The sequence below is a fragment of the Galeopterus variegatus genome, unplaced genomic scaffold, assembly GCF_000696425.1.
Source record: "Galeopterus variegatus unplaced genomic scaffold, G_variegatus-3.0.2 Scaffold5700, whole genome shotgun sequence".
NCBI lineage: Eukaryota > Metazoa > Chordata > Mammalia > Dermoptera > Cynocephalidae > Galeopterus > Galeopterus variegatus.
Window position 1 is genome coordinate 106,386 of NW_007731811.1, and position 19,436 is coordinate 125,821.

Consider the following 19,436-nt stretch of genomic DNA (forward strand, 5'->3'; position numbering starts at 1 on the left):
TGGTGGGTGAGCCCCCCAACTCCATTCACACTGCTCCCCCTGTATGTTTTAAATGCCATGATTACTTTTAATTTCATCAGGGTTACTTTCCCATCCAAAAGACACATCTATTGCATGAGGTAAAGACCCCAAGAGAAGAGCAGAGCAAGGTCCCAGCCACCAGCCACATCAGTCTCCTAAAAGATGCATCACTATCTGACTTGAGACACCAAATTTCCAGTTCCTCTAGGCTCCCTGCACAGCAAATCCAGCCCTGGCTGGGAGCAGGGGGTGGACAGCTGCAGCAGACCACTCGGTTCCAGCTGCCCCATCTGCCTGTGTGTTGGGGGCCACAGGCAGGTACGTGGCCCATCTGCTTGTGCAGGCCATCTTGTCCCACCTGTCTTTCCACATATTGCTTCCCACTGCCTGGGCCCCAACCCTGTCCCAGTCACCAACTCCACCTCCTATGACACCAGAAGGACGGTGCAGCAGCAACCCCTCTGCGGGTGCTCACCTTGGAATGTGGGCCGTGCCCGCGGGTCCTCGTGCCAGCACCTCTGCATGAGGTGCAGCAGGTGGCTGCAGGCACGTGGCCGCGGTCTGCACACAGGTGGCAGCTCTGGGCGGTGGCCCTTCACCACTTTGACCATAATGTGCAGGATGTTCTTCTCATCTGCAAAGGAAAAGCACACAGGTCAGGGAGGCTCAGCGGGGTGGGGAGACAGACTTTTCAGCTTCGGGAGGAAACGAGGCATGTGGGAAGCCACTGAGGGACCCACTCCATCCCCAGACACTGCTTTACTTCCCTTTGTAAAGCTTTCTTTAACTCTTATCCTTACAGGGCACGCTGCTCTCTATTTTCCCAGTTTTAAAAACTACCCATCTTGCAGGGTTATGATTACCAAATGGAATCAGTGCTTTATGTCACACAGTATATCTTTCTGGACATCCATCAAAGGAAAACCGGGTTAAAAAGAGAACAATATCTGACGAGATGGGCTCCAAAGTGGCCTGAGCCCACCAAATGGAGCCACGCTGTCCAGCACCCAGGTGGACCCCACTCTCCCTGTTCCCATCCCAAAGCTCAGCCACTGCCCCGCCAGCCAGGCCGCCAGCTCTCCTTGTGGATGTGGCAGGGCTGGGGTGTATAAGGGGGCCCCTTCCCCTCTACTCACAACCTGGGGCTCACCTGTCCTACCTCCCAGTCTCCTTCATAAGCGTGCACAGGGCTACTATTATTATTTTGTCCACAACTTCTCCACTGATTGGGAAGGGCCCAAGGTGACTCTCAGTGGGCCAGGTTCTTTTTTCTGCTCAGCCTAAAACCACACACTGTCCATGTCAAGCAGGACTCAAAGCTGCGTGTTCCCAACACCCACCTCACCCCCATGGTTCCACATGCACCCAGGTGAAAGCAACTCCTTGGAGAGGCAGGTATGGAAAATTGGCCCAGAGCCACCGGCAGCCGCCAGGAATCGACACTCATGTTTTGTTCCACTTTCCCATTAAATCTTGTGCAAGACCTATTGTAACTATCCAGAGGTTATTTCCATGATAAGTCAGACTTCCAAAACCAACAGGTCCTCCACATAAAAAGGGAGTGACCTAACGCAAACACCTGGAATATTTTCTGCTGCTGAACACAGACCAGAAAAGCTCCTGAGACACCTTGTACTCCTGCACCTCGACTCCCCCCCAGTCTACCAGGCCATAAAACATGGGACTTCAGTCCTTGATATTTACACCATGCACCTGGCTTAGGGCGTCACCACCATCAGACAATGTTATGTCCAACTGGCACGCTGCCACACTGGAAAGCGTTCAGACCGTGGCCCTCCATGGGGGAGGATACGCATACGCAGTTAGGGAAGAAAGGGTGGGAGGTGGGAGACCGTACAGGTACGACCTCTCTAGAAGAGAAGGGTAAGGATGTGTTCCAGTCTTTCCATGAGGATTTGAAAAAGCTCCCAATATACTCTAAATCTTGCGATTCTCAGAGTTCTCCTTGCCCTGGCTCCTTGCCTGTGCCCCAACTAGCAAGGGATGCCCAGACCTGGAGTCACACGCTCACCTGACCCGTACTTTCAGACATTTTTGGTCACATCACAAAGTATCATGAGTAGCCCAGAAATGCCTACAGAAGAAGGGAATCTTTCTCCAATGAAGCTAAGAAGTACTTGATTTTTACAATGAACAAGCAGAAGCATTAAACCCTTGAGAATATAAGTCAGAAGCTTCCTGGATGGGGGAAGGAGGTACTGGGCAGCTCTCAAGCTGGGCAGGGCACCCTGGTGGATGCGTTGAAATCCACTGGAGGGTTCTGCAAGCTGGCAGCACAACGTGTGAACATGTTTAACGCTACTCAACTGTACGATCTGAAATGGTGAACTTGATAACATTTACGTTAGGTGTATTTTACCACAATTTTTTTTAATTAAAAAAGATTAAGAATTTGCTGGAAATACCTGGAACAGGCAAATCCATAGAGACAGAAAGCAGATTAGTGGTTGCCAGGGGCTGGAGGAGAGAGGAGTGGGGAGGACATGGGGTTGCGTTTTGGGGTCACGAGATTGGTCTGTAAGTAGAGAGTGGTGATGCTGGTACCACATCACGAATGTCCTTAATGTCACTGAACTATACAGCTTAAATGGCTAAAATGATAAATTTTATGTTGTATGTATTTTACCACCAAAAAATAAAAATCAGCTAGCACCTAAAAAATCCACGGATTGTACCCCTTCAGATCTGTGCATTTCCCTGTATGTAAATTACACACACCACAAGAGTGCTTTGTCAGCACATAGAAAAGCCAGCAATGAGGTGGCTGCAGACTTGCTGGGCAGGACAGAGCACCCCCCACCCCTGCTGTTCTGGCTTCAAGGCCCAGAGCAGCATAGCACACATGGCAGCGTGATCACAGGTACTGTTTAAGGACAGAGAAAGTACATTATTCCCAGAATCCCCCATTATTCTAGGAAAGACAAATACACTACACCTCAAAGACAGGTCCACTTACCTGCAAATGGTTTCTTCTGTGTAAGCACACCCCAGATAACAATGGCAAAGCTGGAAGAGAAACCAGGACATTAGTATCTGTGAGCTGGAACCCCAGATAAAGTCAAAAGCTCCAATGCATAGTGACAAGTTTAAAGAAAACCCCTCTGAAGCCTTCAAAAGAGAGAGAGAGATAACATTGAGATATTTCCCGTGAGTTGTTAAAAAGAGAAAACACTTGTGGTGAGACCTGTCACGTGATAGCTGAGATATTCAACAACAGACATAACGCTGCCACTTGACCTGCAAGTCTTCAAGCCACACGAGGGATCCCTCAAGGGGTGCTGTGCTATCACGGGACCTGAAGCTCTCAGGGACAATGGCCCTGTCTGCTGGTTTACCACCCTTTCTTGCAAGCACTGGGCACAGAGCAGGTACTCAGGCATTTGCTAAATAAATGGCTGAATACATGGTAGGCAATTCATGTCCCTCTCTCTTCTCCTATGATTGCATTCCTTGAAGACACAGATTCAGGTTCTGATGAAAACATTCCTGACGGAGGCTCACTTAGATTTCATCAGAGGGTTGTTAAAGAAAGTGCACAGAAAACATCAGGAGGCAATCCTGATGTTTCAGCTGTTTGGGCATATATATAAATTACTCTGGATACACCAAAAAAAAGCCCAATCTGATAAATGTTTTAAAAAAAACAGAACAAAACAAAAAACAGGAGTCCAAAACTTGAGCCACCCCTGAGCACTAAATTGACATAGGCACAAGAATTCACCATTGAAAATCAACAGAAATCTGCAAGTTCAAAAGTTGGAACTCTCGACTCTAAAATAAAGAGTGTCTTACTCTCCCCAAATTCAACAAGCTGTGACTAGTCCCTGAAGTGCCATTCTCCAGAGACTCAGCACTCAAAGGCAAAGCTAAGCACAGGCACAATGGCGATTGTCAAACCCGTCCGCCAGGTCTGCAGGCAGTGGAGGCTGGGGTGGGAGTCACAATGCGCAGGGCAACAGCCACAATGAGAGGCTTCGGTGCCTGGTGACACTCCCTTCCCTCTTTTCTTCTCCAAGAAGTCTGTGTGACTAAGACCTGCACAATGTGAAAAAGGAAGGGACCAAGTGACTCGGGGACTGTTCTCTAGGTACAGAAATCCACTGAATAGCCTCTCTGGTGGACGTTCCTCCATCAAAGGTAAATGACATTAGGAAATGTAAGTTGCTTACTTCACAAAACACAGAGGAGACTGAATGTTGGAGAGCCCAAATCCACATGTATATAGACCATGGTCCACTTAAAGCAGCAGGTTCTTCCAACAGGCAAGCCATAAAACCCACATTTCATAAGCACGCCAGAGCATTCACAGTGCAGGAGCTGCCAGTCTGGTTACGTAACTGGCTCCAACTGGCACCAACAGCAACTTCTCCATCCTCAGCCAGCAACACCCACAGGAAAGAAATGTCTCTTGTATCCCTGGGGGAACCTGTACCCACTGGCTAAAAACCCCAAAGTCAACAAGCATGCACCCCTTTCATTTGGACTGAACCCCATATTTGATGGGCATTGAGGAGCCTTTCCAAAAGGTGCTATTCAGGGCATGAAGAATGAAGGGGTCCGAGCCCCCAGCCCTGCAGGCACAGGAACTGGGGGACGGCATGCCACACACCTGTACACATCGTGCTTGGTGTCAAAGAGCCGGCTCTTCTCCCGGATGCGCTCTGGAGGGAGGTAGGCGATTGTGCCAAACAGGCCGTCCATGCTGAGGTCATGTGAATGGGATAGTCCGTTACACTTGGCCAGCCCAAAATCGGAAATCTGCAACACAGCAGTCAGCCTTTAACAGTGTCACTCGACATACCACAAGCTGACACTTAATGACATTTTATCAATACCACCCCTCAGCAGTGTTAGATGGCTGCGCAGAGTCAGGATGTGCTCCCAGAGCTTTCCAGAAGCCCCTGCAAGTGCTTCCGCTCCAGGCAGTCCTGCCCCCAGGTAGGCAGGGAAACATGGACACTTGGCAGAACCAAGTCTGGAGGCATTAAGAGTGACACGCTTGATGGATGGGGAGAAAGATGACACTCTAAGGAAGGAATGCACCAGGAGAGAGCCCTCAAGACGAACTGTCGTCTGGCTTCTACAAGGCATCCTGTTTGCCACTGTGGTTAACAGCCCCAGTGGCCATCGAGGGAAAAGCAGTGCAGAGTTTCTGGTGAAGAGACAGTCTGCCTGCTAGAGGATCCGGTTATGCAACCCACCAGCTGGGGGGAGGGGGGGCAGGCAAGCGGCAGCAGGTCCTTTAAAGCCCTTTAAAGGGAAACACACCTTCAGAAGCCCTTTAAAGCAAACAAAACACACACCTCCTAACCTCCACGGGGCATTCTGCTTTCCACCTGGAATGTGTCGTGAGCAACAGACGCTGGCTGGCTCCTTCACCAACACACTGATCGAGCTACAGTCTGATAAACATCTCTTCCCCGAGTGAGCATGCCTCCCCTCCCCCACCCATGGGCAGGAGGCAGGTTTCCTTTTGTTAGAGGTGTTCTTAAAGCTCACTTAAACCCACAACTGGGGCCTATGCATGCTTCTCTGGGGAGCATCCTCTTCCTGCCCACATCCCCATCTCCAGGTGGAAATTAGACCCTCTGAAGCCAGCTGTGGGTGGGTTTCAGCCACAGCTCCTTAGCATTAATGGGATTCCTCTGATCCATGGAAAAAGCTCCTTTCTACTCTCCTTCAAGGCTTGTGGATTTTTTTAAGCCTTTTAATTAACTCTTGGGCTCCTCCTCTGACACAACTATGGAGAGATAGGAAACAGGGCTGAATTGGGCCTTGAATTCTGGGCTGGCGGAGCCCAGGAGGTGAGCTAAGGTGTCCCTGATGACTCAGTCTTCAACTGACCCATGAGCACATGGGGGGCCAAGGGGAAAGAGTCTGGGCCAGGTCCCCCATCCCCACAGTCAGGCTGTGCTGCATACTGGCCGAGGCTCACCAGGGCAAGGTGCCAACCCTGGGCCCCTTGCCGTTGTGTGTGTGGCCTCCACAGCCCTTGGGAAAACCCCCACCCCCTCCCCATATGGAAATTGCCAATTTCCGAGAGTAAAGCCATCATCCGATCCTGCAAATCCGTAAAGCAGCTCAAAGCTGGGAGACAGAATGTGCTGTGACTCTCAAAACAAGTTTGCGAACAGAGGCAGTTTGAGTTCAACAACCAACAGCCACGTGGGGACCCCCCGGTCTGCAGCATTTTCTCTTTCTCTCTGTCGCTGTCAGAAACAGCCAGCCACTTCAAAATGTGCTTGATGAACAGCAAGGAAGCATAAATTCTCTGTAAAAGCCCTGGCATGAAATGCAAACTCAGAATTCAGAACCACTGAGGGCCTCTTCCCTCCCAGGACTGGGCCCCGGCCCTGGCTCATTCCCTCACAGCCTTTTCCTCTTGCCCCCGGGGCTGCCCCCTCACTCTCTGCTCCCTCAATGGCAGACCCCATGGCAATGTGCTACGACTTACAAACACACTTGCCCACCGGCCTCTGCCCCAGTATCCCAGGTACCCCCAAGCTCACAGCCCTCCACCTTTGGGGTCCAGCTGGACGAGACTAAGAGGAGAAGAAAGCTCTTTAGACACAGGAGAACACAACCCTCATGTAACCCTTTGAAGACAGTCTGGTCCGGGCAAACTGGATATATAGATACAGCCTGAGATCTTAAGCCAAGTTATTTCATTTTTAACTTGAAATTGATTACATTAAAATTAGTATTTTAATAGTCAGTAAGAGAAAGTATAATTTAACATTAAGCATATTTAACACACTTTGCAAAGCAGGTGCTTGCTGTGAAATCTTCAGTTCTGATCATGCTATGTACAAAAAGGTGGCCTACGTCTGAGCAAGGGAAGGGGTGAAACGGCAGCTTATGATCTTATTTCAAAATCCCAGGTTACAATCATATGGCTTCAAATGCTGTCCACTGAGAACTGCCCAGGAACCTGACCGCCAGTCTATATGCAAAGTGTCCAAGCTTTGTCTTCAGGAATGGAAGTGCTGACTCTCTGAACATCATACACACGCCCCCTGCTGCCCTCCACACACCCGACTATTTCTAAGAATAAAAGAAACATGTTATGTAAATACATTTTTCTGCTTGTCTTTGGGCTTCTCAGGGTTGACTAACATGCCTGATTAAGAAGGGCATCACGGGGTATGTGGGGTGGGGGGCGGCCCCGAGGACATGGCGTCACTTCCTATGGGGCAAGAACAGTTCCCGCCATGGCTTCCGGCTCCTTTGTTGGCCACCTGGACCCCTTAGACACATGGACTCTTTAAGGAATCTTCACCCATAACAAACTGCCAGGAGCCACCAGCCCTCCAAAATCAGATGTTTACGAGGAAGAGAAAGGACTTGTTGCAGAACTTCAGATCAACAGTGCCACGACCTACAGGGAAACTAAGCTGCAGTTTGTCAGATGGTCAGAGAACAGCACTCACTTCCTTACTGGGTAAGCATTAAGCGCCTACTGTGTAACAGAGTTGGGGAGGACACCTCCATGAGCACCAACATCCCTGCCTTGGAAAAGACGGTCTACCTTAACAAAAACACCACCAGGCACTGTGCGAAGCACTGCCCGAAGCACTTTATGGCCGCTGACCCCTGACACAGCCTAGAGGTTAGTATTATCACCCCCTGGCACTCAGAAGCGAGATGTCACTGTGTTCTCTAGAGAATGTTCATATGCCCTGCCCCCAAATGAACACCCCGCATGCCCTGTCAGGAGAGAGGCAGGGGCCATGTGGGAAGGGAAAGAGCAAGACAGAGCCACGACAATGACGGCCGCGGCTGCAGACACCTGTCCAGCACACCCGAGAGCCCAGGCAGTAGTTGGCGTGCATTCAACAGCTGCCTCTGCCAGAACATGCGTGCCACACTGCCTTTCTCTACTTCAGCAGTCCTTGAAGATGGGGGCAAGGTGTTCATGCACCCCCTATCCTAATCCAACCATGCCTCCTGCTTCCCCTGCCCCCTCAAAATCCCAGTCTTCCATGGCTTTTCTTGGACTTTTTCCTTCACCTAAAGAGTCCCCTCCCAGCTGTATCCCTCACTCCTGACAGCAGAAAGGCCCAGCCCTGCAACAGCCCACCCCACCCTGAGGAGCTGCCCACTCTGCCCTTATATCACTGCTGGGTCCTAGCCACTTGGATTTGTGAACATATAACATACAGCAGCAGCAGGTCAGATGGGAAATCAAAGGCCCAGAGGCCACAGAATCAGGTTCCAGCCTCATTTAACCCCTCTAAGCCCCAGCTTATCAAAGGCCAGAGGCCACCGTCCACTCTGCCTCTGCTGTGAAGACTAGGGCAGGTCCCGTAGTGGAGCCCCTGGCGCACAGCAGGAACGTTATTACTTCCCCTTGTTTGTGTATGCTGCACCTCTGAGAGAAAAGACCGTATTGGATCACTGAGCCCGCAGGAGCTGCACCACCTGTGAAGACCTCCACAAATGTTAGCTGAGACTAAAGGGCCCACATGTGAAGCCCAACCATGCCACCCACAAGAAAACAGGAAGCCCAGAGGTCCTAGAATGTGAGAAGGTGCTGGAAACCATTTCTGTCTCCATTATCTTAATTCCTTGTGTCACAGAGCAGGACAGTCCTTGCATCTTCTAGCTAAGATCTATTACTGAGCAACACCTACCTAAGAGACAACCTTCAATTCCTGACCAAAGTGAAAACCTCTGCCTGGCTGAGCGGGGCTCCTGCATAGCTGCAGAGCCGGGCGCAGGGAGCAGTGTGTGCATTCCACATGGGCCTTTGCTCACCTGTTCCCAATCAAGAGCTAAGGGGCAGGGCTGGGCCCCAAACTCAGGCCTTTCCTGCTGGCCAGGCCAACAGAGAGGCCCGGAAGTGCTGTGCAACCAGGAACAATGGCAAAGTGACCGAAGCACATGGCCAGAACCTTGCCTGTGCCACGCACAAAGAGGACAGGAGCCAGACCCTGCCCTCAGATCCCTCCCACTCACCCGCTTGCAAGCCCACGTGCTTCCGTGCGTGACAGAGGAAGGGCCGACACAACCCCATTGTGTGGACCAGCATGTGGCCCCGGACCTCCCGCAGGCGTGTGGATGTCCCCAAGTGGGATAAAAACATGCGCCACCCATGAGGTGGACAGGACAACCCTGGACACAAAGACCATCCAAGGGAGAAACATTCGAGGAAGTACAGCCATGGTGCAGAAATGACAATGTCAATAACTGCTGACTCCAGGCGGCCGCACCTGCTTATTGGTTATATTACTCCTCATATGTTTCTGTTTCATAAACTCATCAAAGAAGGAAAAAAAAGCAGACAGAGCCACAGGCCTGCACAAATGCAACATTCTGCTCTCCAGGCTCTGAAGCCCCTCTGCAGAGCACCCCACGGTCCCCCTGCCGAACCTCCAAGGGGAAATCATGCCTTTACCATGGAACCTGAGCTCTCACATGGTCCATACATGCTCTGATCTCTAATCTGATTTCATAAGACATTCACAAAGACCAGAATCCATAAATCCATAAGCTCTTTTTTCCAAAGTGCCCAGAATTTAGTCATGTGCCAGGATTCCTCCAGCTACACAACCTGTGGTGTTTACACCAACCACAACAAGCTCAGGGTTTCCTCATGCTGAGAAAGGCCTTGGCTCCCGGGTTTTCCTTGCCCCCCCGCCCCCAGAAGAACCGCCTCCTTTCCCAACCTCGTCCTGACCTGGAGGCCCCTGTGGGCACTGTGCAGGCCCTACCTTGACGTGGTAGTGTGCATCCAGCAGGATGTTGGCAGGCTTGAGGTCCAGGTGCAGCAGCGGTGGGCTCATGCAGTGAAGGAAGTTCATGCCCACTGCGGTCTCATGGATGATGCGGAAGCGCAGGTCCCAAGGCAGTGGCTCTGAGGCCAGCAGTTTCTCCAGGGAGCCCGTCTCCATGTACTCCATGACCAGCCCCACGGGCTCCCTGCAGATGCCATACACTGGCAGGATGTAGCGGAACTTGGCCATTTCCATCTTCTTGGCTTCTTCCAAAAGTTCTATGCGCTCCCTGAAAAAGTTCAAAGGCATGAGGAAAACGCAGCAGTCACCCAGCCACACACACAGAGCACCTAGACCAGGGGACATCCAGCTCCAACGGCAGAGAAAACTACTCAGAGACACCCACATGGAGCTCACTTTAATGTCACATCATTAAATGCTGGGCCTTTCAAAGCCTTCAGTCCTGAGGCAGCTAGAAATGCTAGCTGAGGTTACTGTGAGTGATGGGGAGAGAAAGTCTCATAGTTACGGGGGTACCCACCAGTACCACCCCGCCAATGCCTGGGGTCTCGAAGCCTGGAAGTGGGTGCTCATGATCTCTTCTCTTGGGATGTGGGAAGAGAAGTTTAGGTTCCTCTAAAAGCTGCAACAAGTTATCTGTCCAAAGAACCCAACTCACTTTCTCTGTCTAGGCCCAATACTTTGGCCCAATTATTCCTGAATCCAATCTTGCCCCTTAATGGAACATTATTAATCTCAAGCAGGGGTTTGCCGAGGGCCAAATCCAGCCAGCCAGCAATTTTTTTATTGTGGTAAAATGTACACAACATAGTATTTATCATTTTAACCATTCATAAGTGGACAACTCAACAGCATTACATACATTTACAAAGTTGTATAAACATCACCACTATCTACACCAAAACTTTTTCATTTCCCCAATGAAAATTCTGCACCCATTAAACAGTAACTCCTCCTCCCTGTCCCCGGTAACCTCTTCTACCTTCTGTCTCTTTTGGCTCTTTACGGTTGGGGAAGACCCCACCAAATACATATATTACATTTTGTGCACCCACTCATCTGTTGATGTGTCACTTGGGTTGTTTCCACCTTTTGGTTCTTGTGAATAATGCTGCACATCTGTACAAATTAGTGTACAAATACCTGTTCCAGTCCCTGCTTTCAATTCTTTGGGATATATACCTAGGAGTGGAATTGCTGGATCTTGTGGCAGTTCTACGTTTAAACTTTTGAGAAACCACCAAACTTGTCCACAGCCTGCCACCTGTTTTTGTAATTAAACTTTTACTGGAAGGTGGTCTCTCCCACTCATTCATAAACTGGCCATGGCTGCTTCTGCCCTTCAAGGCCCCCTGGCCTACAAAGCCTACAAAATCTATTCTCTGGCCCTTCAGGGAGAAAGTCTGCCAGCCCCTGGTCTAAGTCACTCCCAGGTGCAGCCCGTGGTTTTACAGACAAGAATCCCAGGGCAAAGGTCTGCGTGCATATTATGGATCAAAAGTCTCAGAGTGAATTCAGGGGGAAAGGCCGACTCCCATGAGGTCATGTTTTAGCCATGGAGGATCTAGGTCAGCAATTCTCAAACACAGATCCCATAGACAGCACCCAGGAAGTTGGCTAAATACAGGTTTCCAGGCCTCATTCTTTGACATGAGTTCCAGGTTGGGGCTGAAAACCTGCTTTTTAATAATAAGTTCCTGAAGGAAATGTCCAGAATCACACCTGGAGACCCAAACTGTTCCAGCTGGGAACTGAGTGGCTTTGGTGTCTACACACAGGCTGTGCAGCCAGCAGGCAGGGGCAGCCTCCAGGTGATTTCTCCAGAATGCAGAGTCGCAGCTCTGCTCCCACTGTTCTGTTGGACCTTCCAGAGCGGGGCGCAGCCTGCTCCCCCCAGTGCCAGCCCTGCGGCAGCTGCTAGGAAACCATGCAGTGCCTGCTCCCCGTTTCTGGCCTGCCAGAGAATCCTAAACCGAGCCAATAAAACACACCTATTTCTTATTGATCTGGTCTCCCCTTTGAGACTGCAGCCCACTCTCTGTTTCCCTTACTGTTATGAAAACATTTCCCTATGCAGGAAGGCCAGCAGGTAAGGGGGAGCACCCGCGATTCTACGGTTTACCAAAACCTGCAGCACAATTCCCTCCCCTCTGCTGAACTTCCACCGTGGAAATTCCCATATAAGCACCAGGGGCTCAGAGGTCTCAGCCCCTCTGCCCGCCCCAGTGCAAGCCCCACAGCTGGGAGCTGAGCCCCAGGTGAACACACACCAAGGGGAGACTTCTTGTCTCAGAAAACTCGGATCCCCAGGTGTAGACCAGTGGTTCTCAACTAGAGGTGATTTTGCCCCAGGGGACATGGGGCAACGTCTGGAGACATTCTGGTTGTCACTGAAGGATGCTACTAAACATACTACAATGCATGAGACACACCCAGGCAAAGAATTACCTGGCCCCAAATGCCAACAGTGCCAACTCTGAGAGCCCCTCGTGTAGACCAAGTTAATGCGTTTTCAGCCAAACTGTTAAGCACTCTCAGACCTTACCCTCCCTTTGTTTCAAACTGTTTATTTGTTGACAGGTATTTGTGAACATGTGAAGAGTTGGTGACAAAAGAGACCCCTCCCAGCCTTCATGACATCTACCTTCTAGGGGAGAAGACGGAGAATCACACGAAAAAAGAAGCACGGTGGAGAGTCCAGGTACTCTGAAGGGGAAGTTCAGGGGGCTGTGGGAGAGTTAAGGGGGACCCTGAGTTAGAGTGGGGACGGGCAGCATAGAAGGCCTGGGAGAAAATAAGAGAAGCTATGACCTGCATAGCAGCCCAGGGCGGGCGCGAGGCTGAGCAGAGCAGCTCCCAGCAGACCACAGGCTTGGCGAGGGGAGGGGGGCAAGCCGCAGTCACACGACACATTCTGGAGAAGAATCAACAGGACCGGATGATTGACTGATGTAAGAGGACAGAGACGTGGCAGCAGCGACCCCGGGTCTCCACCAGGAGGCACTGGACAGTCCCCCATGCATGGAAGGGGGTGCACCCCAGGAGGAGCAGGTCAAGGGATCGTGGGGGGTGGGGGGGTAAAGTAAGTTTCTTTGAATATACTCCATAAGCAAAGAATCCCACTGACCTTAGGAACAAGTAAAACAAATACCAAGAATGAATCATTATATTACTACAAAACAGAAATAAGTGAGGCATGGCTTGCTTTCTTAGCACTTTGGTTAATTGACCAGTTAATGGAAAACAAGATGTCCACAGGAGTGCGATGCTGGCCTGTGGGGGTCCCTGGGCTGTGCCTTCCCTCCTGGGAAGCTCCACAGGGACAGGTTTGGGGGCCCTGGGTGTCCTGGCCCAGGACAGCCAACCCCCCTTCCCACAGCCACAGGCCAGGCCAGGCTCTGGGATCCGACAGGAGGCCAGACTAGGAGACAGATTCCAACACACATCCCAGCCTGGTGACCAACAGTCCAGACAAGGCCAGTGGACTCCCAGCCCTGCTCCCCGTCTCAACAGCATCTGAAAAAAAGGAAAGTAGAGGGTTGGATGCCAACGACCTCTCCCTCCTCTTCCTCCTGGAAGATACGTGGCCATGGCCATGGCTATGGCTGTGGCCGAGGACCCGTTTGTTATTTAAACTAGGACTGATACAACTACCATCTCTGATGAGGTCACTAACTCCCAAGTTGTTGCAGATGGGACTTAGCATCTGGTGCTGCTTCTGTTTTATATCTTGTTAAGAATCAGTTTTGTGATTTGTCTGTTTCCTATGACTTTTATTTCCTTTAAAAAAAAAAAAAGTGGCCAGCTTGCCACCCCTCCCCTACCCATGTGGGTCTCCCTTCGCAGGGTGCTATACCCAGGTGACACTGGCATAAGTCCTCCTGCAGGAGAGAGAGACCCCTCCAGTGTGAAAAAGCATGAGGCACACCCTCGTCTGAAGGTTGGGAGGAATTGACAATCCTGATATTTACAGGCTGGTCATCAACCAGGGTCATTTTCCATGTTAAGCAGACATTCCAGGAGTGACTGCTGTAAGCCAAACCTGACTTTGAGAACAAAGTCAATGAAATTAAGGCTGAAGTGGAAGCTCTGAGGCACTCTGCAAGTGTTTTCTTCCATTTGCCCAAAGGGCTTAATACATAAAACCCAGGTGACTTCCTACTGCAGACCTCACTACTGACTCCCTAACAGTTGCCGGCTGGCAGCAGATCACACCTCCTCCCACTACCCCAAGAGCAGAAAGTTCCCGCCTGCCCCAGGCCCATTAAGAAGAACAAAGTCTCCATTTACATTATTAAAAAATAAAAATTAGAGAAAGAGCTGCCACTGCTGGTTTGCTCCAGAAAGCTGATCCCAGCTTGAATCTCCAAAGGGTGTCCAAGTCGGCTTTAAACAACTATCTGAAGAAAACCGGGTAAGATTTCCCCCTTCACCAGCCACACCTTTCGGGACATTTTGTCCAGGAAAATCAGCTATCCTGGAAAATAAGCCATTGTTTCCAGGGACAAAATCACTTTCTCAAGACAGCACAATCTACGTCTTGGGGCAGACAGGAAGGGGTTCAGGGACTGCCCAGCGAGGGGCCCACCTATTAGGAGAGGGGGAGGCTGGGGCTCCCTGCACGCCAGCCTTGACTGTTTAGAGGGAAGCACATTCACAGAAACTCTTCATACCACTTATTTATCCGTAACCACAGGGCCAGAGGGCCCCAACCTTTCAGCCTTTCTTTAGTCACTCGTGGAACCACACCCTGGGGTGCCCCAGTGGCTGCCACTGGCTTTCGGAAGCTCCAACCCTTCCTGGGTCGGGTGTCGGCAGGCAGCATCTGCAATTCAATAAGCTTGAAATGGGCCTTCTGTAAAGTCGCAGCAAAAGGCACTTCCGATGAGCGATGAGCGAGATCTAAAAGTGCTCAGAGCACAGAAAGAAGCCGCCGATTGCTTTGTTGTCAATGGAAATTATTTTGTTAAAACATTTTTTCCGGGCCGGCCCGGTGGCGCACTGGATAGTGCGCTGCTTGGGAAGCGCGGCGGCGCTCCCGTCCGAGGGTTCGGATCCCACATACAGACCGGCTCCCGCTCACTGGCTGAGCGAGGCGCGGGAGCAACACCGAGGCTTGCGATCCCGTTGCCGGTCCCCGGTCCGGTACGGGGGCAACACTGAGGGTTGCGATCCGTTGCCGGACACGGAAAAAAGACAAAAGACAAAAAAAACCAAAAAACAAAACATTTTTTCCTCTAAGTAGTGCTTCTGGCTTATGTTGCTGGCCACACAAAAGGAACTGGAGAACTATTGTTATTACCATTATTTTAAGACCTGAAGAGATTTTCAATCCCGTCCAGGAGCTCGCTGCTGGGGGCACTGGGGAAGCACAACTGTCTGGTGCCAAGTCTTGGTGGCATTCCCACCACATTTCTTCCCACCAAACCACATTTCTTACTGTTAATGGCAAAGTGGACATTTCTGGGCCACTAGAACACCCTGACAACTAGTCAATTCAAACACAACCTAAAGCGTAGCTATGGTCAGGCACAGCTGAGTAGCATGGTCACCATATCTCCATCCCCTCCTTCGTCCTTGAGGGAAAGGGATGCTAATTCTGTTTCTGAGCCATTAGGAAGAAAACACCCTCACCTCACCCCTGAACCTGCTTTGGGTTCTAGATGGAAAATCTCTTGGGCATTCATAGAACCCAGTTGGGGTTCTATTTTTAACTTTCTCAGTACCATTTACCTTAATTCAGTTTTCTTCTCATTTAGGGCTAGCCCAAGCACATTTTTCCCCATCTCAAGGAGGGGGGAGTAGGGAGAGCACTGGAGGAGGGAGAAATATTGTCACCCCAATCATTTCTAAAAGAAATCTTATAGAAAAGCCATGGGGCTCTCCTCCCAGCTTGGACCAGAAGACCACGTTGGATGGAGAGGGAAGCCGCAGTTTCCCCCTCTGGAAGTAGGTATCTCAGAAAGGGGAAAGAGCAGACCCCTGAGACAGGGTCTTCGGAGGTGGAGAAGCAGTGAACTACAGAAGGAGAAACTCGGATGAGGGCAAGGGGGTTAGAGTTGCTCGGGTAACAAAGAGCTCCGCTCCACAGAAAAGAAAGCTGGGAACCACCTTCTGGAAAAGGCAGCTGGAAATATGGCTTCACCACTGTTAGCTGAGGCCTCTCTGCCAGGCCTTTGCACACCAATCCAGCTGCATCCCGGGAGCCTCAGAGGGGTTCCCACACTGCTATTTTTAAAACCGACAAGGAATGGGCTTGTCCGATTGTCAGCCCTGCAGCTACACACCCGGGGTTTGCTCAGGCTCGCCCCAGCTAGCTGGCGCCCAGCACAGCATTCACCACCGACCGGGACAGGCACTTGGTTATTCTGAGCTTCCTCTTAGCTGGGGGCAGGGAGGGGAAGAAGGGAGACTTTGGGGTCACTTTGTTCTCTCCTAACTGGCAACAGCACCCATCCCCAAACACCACCTTAGGCCCCATGACCCCCTGATGAGGGTCAGATATCTCCCCAAAGCCACCCACAAGACCCTCCTGAAGCACTAAGCCCCATAAGGAGGAGATATTCAGATCAATGAAGTGTCACTTGTGAACCACCAGCAGGTCCCATTGGTAGGTCCCCTCAGCAAGCACTTCCCTGCCCCCGGGGAGCCTCGACAGGTGCCTAGGGGATGCAAAGGCTCTGACCTTTCCTGCACAGAAATACATGCTCACACCACCTAGAGCAGCTGCTACGTGGAGGAGCCCAGACACGGCCAAGGAGAGGATAAATCCTGGGGCAGGAAACCAGGAGACCCCAGCCAGCCTGGACAGCAAGCAGCCCTGGCCAATAAAAATCAGCCTTGCCCACACCTATACCTGTGGTAGGTCCCTGTGCAACATGGGGAGAGGGCCACAAATGACTCCAGTCATCCTGGAAAAAGGCAGACCCATGTGCCAGGAGGGAGAGGTGCTGCCCCTCAAACAGGTGAGGCAAGACTTAGCCAGAGGGGTATAGAGCTGGGGCTGCACACAGAGACCCCAGGAAAATCCTATTCCTTACTCTCCAGCACTTGCAAATACGGGGGCAGGGCAGGAGCAGCCAATTAAGAGAGCAGCAACAAATTTGGCGGGGCGGGTAGAACAACTATTTCAAGGTTTAGATGCAACCTTGTATGTCTGCAATAGAACCAGCTCCTCTTAGAGCACAGTAGGCTCAATGCAAATTCCTAACACGAACCTCAAGCTGAATACAGTCAATAATTAACCTAAAGGACTTCTTTACAAAGAGTGGGGGTTTCACCATCTTCTTAGAGAAACCAACCACTGCTGCAAATGCAAAACTCCAGCCTGCCCTACATGGCCTGGCCAAGTGCAGGAGGTGAGATGCCTCCTGCTGGGTGACGCTGACCTCAACCTAGCTGCCCAACATGCCATCACCTGCCTGCTTCGAGCAGGGCAGGAAAGGCTTCCAGTTAAAGGACAAAACACTTCAACCAGGCTATGCAATCTCCTAAGTGACCAGCCTTGAGTGGAGAAACCCTCCTCCAACTAGGCCACCCAAGAAACAAGGGACCTGATCACTGGAAATAACAGAAGCGACTAAGGATACAGGTCGATGAGTCACGGGAGGAAGTGCCTGTTTATTCTGCTCTTCCAATATAAAAATTGGTGTTACATCTACCTTGATGAATAAAACTTGCTTCCAATGAAAGACTACATCAGACAAATGTCACCAAGAGCCCCCAAATGCCCCTATGGAGAGGGTCTCACTTTTCAAAATCTTACCACCGTCTGATATTCAAAGCAGTTTGGGGGCCGGCCCGGTGGCGCACTGGATAGTGCGCCGCTTGGGAAGCGCGGCAGCGCTCCCGTCCGAGGGTTCGGATCCCACGTACAGACCGGCTCCCGCTCACTGGCTGAGCGAGGCGCGGGAGCAATGCCGAGGCTTGCGATCCCGTCGCCGGTCCCCGGTCCGGTACAGGGGCAACACTGAGGGTTGCGAACCGTTGCCGGACACGGAAAAAAGACAACAAAAAAAAAAAAAACAAAGCAGTTTGGATTTCATCAAAACCACAGCGCCCCTCCCAGCCTGAGAAGTTCCCAGGACCAGGGGTCTGTGCACAGCCTCCGCAAGCACCTCACCTCTGAAACAGTGGTAATTTTATGATACTAGTCATCACTCTACTGAAGTTTCCAAGAAACACTTGGTTTAAGGGTTACAGCAAAAAGCCACCAATAGCGCTCTACTATGTAGTCTCCTAGCCAAGGACAGGGAGACACAAAGGAAGTGTCCCGGAGCCTCTTATCCCAACAGTCACTGTGTGCTGCGGCAGCACATACTGCCACCCAACACAAGCATCACCGCCACTCTGCGGAAAAGCTGCGGGGTAGAGGCCCCAACACTCAATAGGTGGAGTATTTGATACCAGGTCTCCGCGGCAGCAAAGGCTAAAGGGCGTGTAAAAGGAGATGCTTCTGAGTCTGCGTGTGTCTGACTGAATAAGGGAATCTCCACGTAAAATACAAATACAAGGTGACTTCCACGTACAATGTAAATTTCATTAAAGGATAAGTACTTAAAATGTGCTAAACTGAAGTTTGCATGTAAACTATTAAAACTCAACTATAAACAGTAAAATCCGGGGGGGGGGGGCGTTGCTTTTCAAGAATCTTCTCCCTCTCCCACCCCCCAAATTATGCACAGGCCACAATCGACCCAGCAAATTAGGCACAAGAGGCTCTGCGGCCTTTCGAACCATCTTCATTCACATGAGCACCCCTCTTAGGGAGGGACAGGCAGGCTCTGTCCTGGCTTTGGGGTGCCAGAGGGCCCTAGGCACGGCCACAGAGTGGGTTAACGCAAGGCCCTTACCCAGAGATTCAACCTCCAAATAAAGTCAGCTAAAAGGAGAGTGTGCGGCGAGGAAGCGCTGGGCCTAACAAGACCCCCGGCTCCTGCGCGACCCCAGCGCCAGGCCCGAGCCCTGAAGCGCCAACGCGCAGGTGCCCGGGCGCCGAGGAAGCCTCGCCCAAGCCAAGCCGGTGCTTCCGACCGAAATAATTATCGTCTTACGCCAATTTGTGTTCCAACTTAAATTACTAAGTAAGTCGAACGGAGTCAACTACGCTCACAAAGCCCAGATGCCCACACGTCAATTTTTCTAAGCCCGGCGCAGACCGCAGCGCCCAGGTGGGTTCCGGGCCGGCAGGCCGCGCCTCCGAAGGGCGCTAGTCCAAGGCGCACGGCGAGCTCGCGACCCTGAAATCCGGGGCCACTCGGGAAACCAGGGATCGGGAAGCGCCAGGGTGCAGGGCCGGGCACTTCACAAGGTCTCGGGCGAACACGGCCCCCGGAGGACCCCCCCCCCCCAAGGAACCGCAGCCCGGGCCCCGACGTGCGCAATTACGCCCGGAGCTCGCCTCGCCGAAGCGCCCCCCGCTTCGGGGCAAGCCGAGCGGACACTGCTGGGGGCTCCCGGCCTCGCTGGCGTGTGGTTCCCCGTCCGAGGCTGCTCGGGAGGTGGCTCCGGTGGGGGGAAGGAGAGCCCCTCGAATCTAAGCACCCCTGACCCTGGCCTGCCGCCGCGCGCCGCTGAGCAGCCCTGCCCCGTCTCCCGCCCCCCGTCCCTGCGTCCCCTCCCGGGCCGCTGACCTGTCGTCGACGTGCAGGCTCGGCG

At 51.7% G+C, this 19,436-nt stretch overlaps 1 protein-coding gene across 1 annotated transcript in view; it reads right to left on the bottom strand.

The window, feature by feature from the left end:
- Nucleotides 1–19,436, bottom strand: part of LOC103605283 (receptor-interacting serine/threonine-protein kinase 4-like) — a 24,253-nt gene that overhangs the window by 1,566 nt on the left and 3,251 nt on the right. The window contains exons 2-6 of the mRNA XM_008589863.1: nucleotides 18,909–19,018; nucleotides 9,756–10,047; nucleotides 4,652–4,800; nucleotides 2,999–3,048; nucleotides 497–655 (exon numbers count right to left, since the gene is read on the bottom strand). Coding sequence (XP_008588085.1) covers nucleotides 497–655; nucleotides 2,999–3,048; nucleotides 4,652–4,800; nucleotides 9,756–10,047; nucleotides 18,909–19,018 — 760 coding nt within the window. The remainder of the gene's footprint in view (nucleotides 1–496; nucleotides 656–2,998; nucleotides 3,049–4,651; nucleotides 4,801–9,755; nucleotides 10,048–18,908; nucleotides 19,019–19,436) is intronic.